This window comes from Polypterus senegalus, unplaced genomic scaffold, assembly GCF_016835505.1.
Source record: "Polypterus senegalus isolate Bchr_013 unplaced genomic scaffold, ASM1683550v1 scaffold_2818, whole genome shotgun sequence".
Lineage (NCBI taxonomy): Eukaryota > Metazoa > Chordata > Cladistia > Polypteriformes > Polypteridae > Polypterus > Polypterus senegalus.
This window is the reverse complement of record NW_024379872.1, coordinates 10,453-16,956: the sequence shown is the minus strand read 5'-3', so window position 1 is coordinate 16,956 and position 6,504 is coordinate 10,453. Positions and strand designations below refer to the sequence as shown.

Below are 6,504 nucleotides of genomic sequence, written 5' to 3'. Positions count from 1 at the left end.
CCTAACCTTTTTAAATTTTTAAACCTCTGCCAGTTTACTGCTTACCTTTTCACTGTGATAGGTCATTCAATGCATTTCAAGTGATTTTAAATTTGATGAAAAACTGAGGTGTTCTAAAACCTTTGACCAGAGGGTGGGTGTGTGTATAAATATAGTAAAGTATTGTCTTGAGTGTGTGGTGTGCATTTTTTTTTTCTCTATTTATTTTTATTTTTTTTATTTTATTTATCCTAGCTCCATACTCTCAGCAATCAACCTATCCGCAACAGCAAAGCGGTGCTGCCATCTACCCACCAGGCATGCAGGTGCCTCAGGCACCCCCCTACACTGATGCACCTCCATCTTACTCTGAGGTGAGTGTGTGTTTGTGTTTTTACTAAGCATGTTGTAGCTCATGGTATGCAAATGCTCCTCTCGTCTGTGAACATTTTGTCAATTTCAAGTCCCTTGCAATTGAAGTGTGGTGGTCCATGTCGACTATTCTGGATGCATGAAGAAGGGGCCTGAGCTGCCTTGAAAGCTTGTATGTTGTAATCTTTTTTGTTAGTCATTTTGCTTAACTGCTGATTGAGTCGCTTGATGAGGCTGTGCAGTAAGTGAACACCTTGTTTGTCACACCAGTGTGTTTTGTACAAGTCTCTCTACTTTTCTAAATGCATTCCCTGCCATCCTAATCTGTGAGGTGCAGAGGAGAAGGCATTTTATTTGACATTAGCAGTGAAGATGTCAGATATAAGTAACGCTTATGGTCCGTTTCCCCCACATACAGTGAAAACCGCATCATGTCCAGGTGAGTGCGTGACCCTGAACAAGTCATTTAACTTGTTAGACATCAAGCTGATCAAGAAGTAGAGCCCTGCTTTATATTTTTAGTTGTCAACTACTTTAGGGTGTGGGGTTTACTATAATGTGTGTGGTTACTGGACAAAAATCTTGTATTAAGTGCAATAGAAGTGGGATAAAAAGTATTCAGTGTACTACAGACAGACATTTACGTAAGTATTTGAAATGGAATCTACTTCAAGAAATGTGGTGCCTTCTCAGGGGGTGAGGGTGTTACTCAAAGTGCAGTTTAGAGAAAGTTCAATAATAAAATAACTAAATATACTTTAATATACAAAATAATAATAATGTATATTTATATAAAAGAGGTGTATGTGTAGAAGCCCAAGTGGATTTACCCAGGCCGTGCTCTTTACCTCTGAAACTTGAGGCTGCCTTTGCATTGGCGGTGTGCCTTTTTTTTTAAACTTGTTCTTTCTTTTTCTTCTTTCAGATCTACCAGCCAAGATTCATGCATGCACCACAGGTTCCAGGGGCAATGCCTCAAATGTCTTCTACCTACCCAGGCACTCAGATGTACATGCCTTTGGCACAGTCGGTGCCAGTGGCTCAGGTTGGCCCTAGTGTGCCTATGGCTTACTATCCAGTGGGGCCACTTTACCACCCAGGTTCCACCGTTCTGGTTGAAGGAGCTTATGATGCTGGAGCCCGATTTGGAACTGGCAGCAACATGAGTGTCCCAGTAAGTATGGCCTTCTGTCCTCCATTAAGCAATGTCAAAATGTGTACGGGGTTTTGGCAAGCTGAGTCATTTAAAACTGAGGCCTTTCATTAAATTTGATGTGGAAGTTTGACAGGGTGTGATTAGCCTCTTCTCGGTCCCTCTTTGTTGAACCATATGGGTCTTACAGAAGATGGACCACAGCTTTTGAGGGAGAAGGGTTAGGGTGATGCTTTTCCTGATGGGAGACATTAAATTTTCATTGTTAAACAACTTCCCAAGAACAAAAAAAAAAAAATGTTCTTGTTTTTCAAATGAACTCTTGGGACCACAGTCCGCATTCCCTTCCACCTTTGTTAACAAATCCCAGCAATGCCACATCCCTTACCAGCAAACTGCACAGAGGGGGGCAGCTGTGCCTTATGCTTTTACTTTTCGATCCTTCATATGGAGTGCAAGGATGTGGTATCGTCTGTCCATTTCCTATTGACTGGAACACCTTGGAGAACTCGAGCTTAGGAGGAAAGTAAATGATAAAATAAGGGTGCACGGGGCCAGCTGGATGTTTTCTATGGGCCACTTTAATGAAAGGGTTCAAATCCACTAAAGCCATAGTGGGTGAAGGCACCCAGACGTGCTTTTAATTCAAACTCCTATCCTAATTTAAGTATTTTCTTCATTCTGGTGCATTAGATCCCTGTTCTGGTATTACAGAATGACACCACATTAGCCTGATAAATAACGCCACGGTTAACAAATCCTCTGAGAAAGAAGCTCTTTGAAAATTGCCGATTGCTTAACCTACATGTCAAGTCAACCGCTTGTACGTGTGTGCCCTCAACATGCAGAATGCATTCATTCACAGAGCTTGTCAATTATTTTGGAAGAATCGGAGCATTGCCTGCAGAGAACACGCATTTTGAATTGATCACCAGACCCTTTACTGCTATTGATCGGTGAAATTTTCCGAAGGGTTTTCTGGTAGAACATTTTGTTGGATTTGCTGGTGGCTTTTTCACTGTGCCATTGGTTTAGGTGAATTCCACCAATAAAAAAGCAACCCCCTCAAAACATCATCCGTGATATTTTGGGTAGCAACACCCCCATCCTATACTGGCCTTGCAATCTACTCTGTGTCCTACATGTGCAGAACTTTACTGTAAGTGTTCGCCTCTTATACTTTACGTTGCTGTCTGATCTACTTGTGTGAATAATTTTGTATGTATATAATTACACACACCAGTACAGCAAGCAGATTTGGACTTTTGAGATGACATACTAAAATATAAAAATACTTTCTTGCGTTGCATAGTTTATTGCATCTTCATTGTTGGATTAAGTTTGCTATACTCCTCGCTATGTAGCGCAGACCGGGTAGTGACAGACCGCCAAGCCCAAGTATATGGCACTGACCCCTTCCCTCTTAGGCTCTGCGGTGGTTATTTGTAGTAGTAGAACCTGCAGAGAAGAAGAACTCTGAGTACAATTTTATCTCTGGGAGGCACTGGTAACTCGCAGCTGAGGTCACATTTTTGGCCACACTCTGTCCAGCTTTCAGCCCTCAGGGACACTTTAAAGAGCATTACACCATTAAAATCCACTGCAAACTAGTTCAGTTTTTCCCTTCCCAGCTACTTCAATGCATTTTGCTTTATTGACCGAAATTCATAAGTGTGTTCAAAATTTCCGTATCCTTGAGGTGAAGTGAATGTAGTGTGGTGTTCACTCATGACGAGTCTTGATCAATGAATTGGGGCGCAAACTCAGTCAGAGAAAACAATCCAAGCCAATTTAATTTCATGGCTTGTTAGTGCTTTAACTCTGTCAGGTGATTCTCATATCCTAGATTTTCTTCCCCTTTCTAAGGATAACATCCAAATGATTTGAAGGCTAAAATGGAGGCGTAATCCTCAGTCCTTCACTTTTTTTGTCTTCACTTTTATTGTGCATAATAAATACACATGGGTGTAAATGGAAACAAGCTAAATGGAGAAATGCTGCGCTCTTTCTTAATTTGCATGTTATTGCTAATCGGGAGCAATTAAAAACCAAGAATACAGCCGTTTTAAGACTAAAATAAGCAATTAGGGTTTGAAATTTTAAGGAGTGAGACAACTAAAGTGAAGCAGAAGTTTTACTTGAGCAGTAAGTGCTTCTTCTTAAGGAATTTGGTTGGAACAGAAAACCTGCAGCTCCTGTGGCCCTCCAGGGTCCGCACTGCCCACCCTGTCTTATCTGAACTTGAGTGATCAATGTGGCTCTCCAGTAGAGGCTGGTGATGCACAAGAAGTACAATACGCAACACCCTCTATGATAGGGCAGACTAAAGACCTTGCATTCATCTTGGTTTCAATTAACAAGGTTTTTTTTTTTCTCTCTCTCTCTCAGCCTCCACCACCCGGAGTCCTCCCCAGTGCAGCCCAACTTGCTGCCATGCAGGGTGCCAATGTGGTGATGACACAGAGGAAGGGCAATTTCTTCATGGGTGGCTCCAGCGGTGGTTATACCATCTGGTAACAGATATCTCGAGAAGCTGCACGTCACAATACTGACATTGCCTAACGGAATGTAATACTTTTAGTGCCGGGAGGGTGACGTACACCACCAGTAAATTTAATGGGGGGGAGAGTGCAAATGAAAAATGGGTGTGGGGGGGGTTTGGGTTGAGCCCTAAATTTTCCATTTCTGACTTTAAAAACGCGCTACTGTAAACACGTCTTCTCTTTGTAACACTGTAGTCCTCCTGGACTGGTGAAGTGCATGCTGCACGGGCAAGGATTTGTGGGAGGTTTTTTTTTCCCCCCCTGACACCCCCCCCACCCCCCCTCTTATTTTACACTCTGAATCTTCTCAAGCCAGCTTGTCAGCATTGTGTAAGAAATCTCGTGGTGCTCCTTTGGCAGGTTGTTGCTGCTTGTTGTTTGTATTTTTAATTAGTACTCTGTAGTACCGAGACCATTTGCAGGTCCTCTGACCGCAACATAACAAGTCTGGCAGAAAAATACGTGCCACTTGCCCAATTTTTTTTTTTAAAATATCATTCTTAAACTGCCTCTTGCACTGCCCAGTCACTGGGAGTCCTCAGTCTGCCTTTTATTTTTGTTGTACACATTTGCACTTTTTTTTTATTTAAGGGGAATTTATTTCTACATCATCTTGTATTGTGAAGCGTCACATTTAACATTACCAATACACATTTTTGACTTTAAATTGTTGCCATATACAAACGAAAACTTCGATTCTTCCTCCCCAAGGGCAGTATCTGAGGCGGGTGTACTTGGTTTGCACATAAAACAAATGTACACAAGGGATCAACTATACCCTTCATTTTTTTTTTTTTATGGTGGTGTACTGCACACTTTAAAGGACAACGTTTTAGAAGAATCTTCTTGGGTGCCAAATGTCTTGCGCACCTTTTAATCAAACAAAAAGCAACTTTTAATTTTTCAGAAGAGTAATCAAGTTTAGACTGGAGTGCCAATGCAGAGAGAGGAGGCTGCCATTTCTTTTTTTCTTTTATGCTTGTGCCAGTAGGAAAGCAAGCGACCCGCGGGGATTTGCGGCTCTACGGTGGCCTTTAAGCAATAAACTTGGGTGTTGTGGCATACATTGTCCTTTTATTTTAAGGCTCTGGTGTTTTTGTTTCAGCGTACGAATGAGTGACTTTTTTTTCCTCCTGGAGTTTCATTGCACACTCGATGGATTCTGCCCGTGTCAAAATTCCTATGCAATGCTAGAAGGGAGAGTGCCAAAAAATTGTTGCAGTCTGTGTAACATCTGCCCAGAATTTGAAGTCCTTCATGAACTAGCAGATGCCAGTTTTTATGGTCATTCAGCTCTTTTAACAGTCCCAAGGTTTGTCGCGTATCATTGTTTTAAACTGATGTTTCCCCACAGCCCACTTTTTATATTTTGCCTCTTTATTATAATTTTGTTTGGTGTTGGTATTTCAAAATGTTCAAGAATCTAAAACAGTTCAATCACCACATGTTTGTTGTAATTTTTGTTTTTCATTTGCTGTTGAACTTACTGGTCACAGTGTTCTTTGTTTTAATGTACATTCTGGTGAGTTCATTTTAATCACTTTATCAGGATTATGTAATCGTATCATCCAACCCTATCACGTTAAGAAGACAGCAATATTTGTCTCGAGGACCGTGTGCTTTCTCTCTTGGCCAGCATGCCCAGTACCTCTCGTCATTGCTTTGATGCTTCACATTCTACCCATATCTAATGAGGGCAGCCGGCCACCCAGATACCACTGTCCGAGAGACATGAGGCGGGTGACCTGTAGCTCTTAGGATTGAATAGCCGTACGCTTGTATTTTGGCGGGGGGTTTGCTCTTTTTTTCTCTCCACCCTCCCTTTTTTTTTTTTTTTTCGGTTGCCAAACTTTTTAATTTTTTCCTTCCAAGTTTCAGAAATGCCAACCTCCTCTCTGTGTGTGTTTTGTGTGTAAGGTGACATGAAGAACAGGGTTTAATGGACATTTATAGTTCAGGGATTCTCTTTAAAATATTTTTTTTTATATATATATATATAAATATATATTAAACAATTATTTGGATCTGGTGAAAATATTTTATCTTAAGGTTATTGAAAAGTTGATGAGTGTTGCTCATTGGTGTGTGTAAAGATTGTTAGTATGGGCAGAACCTCTCTTTGCATCTAAACTGTGGTGCACTTAACTTTTTTTATACTAAAATAAGGTTAAAATTTAGAATAAAGACTATTTTGGAAATTTGAACAGCTAGTGCGTGTTTATTTTTTTTTCCCTCTTAGACAATGTTCTGTGTGTCTTGTGCCTGTAAAATATCATGAAAGTAATGGAGGTAAGAAGAGAACAAAACACTGGCTGGGATGCTGGTCCACTTTTATCTTGTGTGCAATGGAAACCCTTTAACTGCAATTATTCCCCACCGGCCCCCCCATTTTATAGTTTTTGATGTTCCGAGGTCTTTCCTGATATTTGGCCATCGCCTCTACCTTTATGTCTTCAT

The 6,504-nt window shown here is 40.9% G+C and overlaps 1 protein-coding gene across 1 annotated transcript; it reads left to right on the top strand.

Annotated features, from left to right (window-relative positions):
- Positions 1 to 229: 229 nt before the first annotated feature.
- dazap2 (DAZ associated protein 2) lies at positions 230 to 6,251 on the top strand. The gene is made up of 3 exons (XM_039742697.1): positions 230 to 353; positions 1,277 to 1,525; positions 3,893 to 6,251. The coding sequence occupies exons 1-3, from the start codon at positions 300 to 302 to the stop codon at positions 4,019 to 4,021; spliced, it is 432 nt and encodes a 143-aa protein (XP_039598631.1). The 5' UTR covers positions 230 to 299; the 3' UTR covers positions 4,022 to 6,251.
- The last annotated feature ends 253 nt before the right edge of the window (positions 6,252 to 6,504 follow it).

Bases quoted from the DNA above. Each gene is read 5' to 3' on its own strand.
- dazap2 (XM_039742697.1), top strand. From the start codon at position 300: ATGCAGGTGCCTCAGGCACCCCCCTACACTGATGCACCTCCATCTTAC. The intron at 354-1,276 runs GTGAGTGTGTGT...TTCTTCTTTCAG, and splicing joins CACCTCCATCTTACTCTGAG to ATCTACCAGCCAAGATTCAT. The intron at 1,526-3,892 runs GTAAGTATGGCC...TCTCTCTCTCAG, and splicing joins GCAGCAACATGAGTGTCCCA to CCTCCACCACCCGGAGTCCT.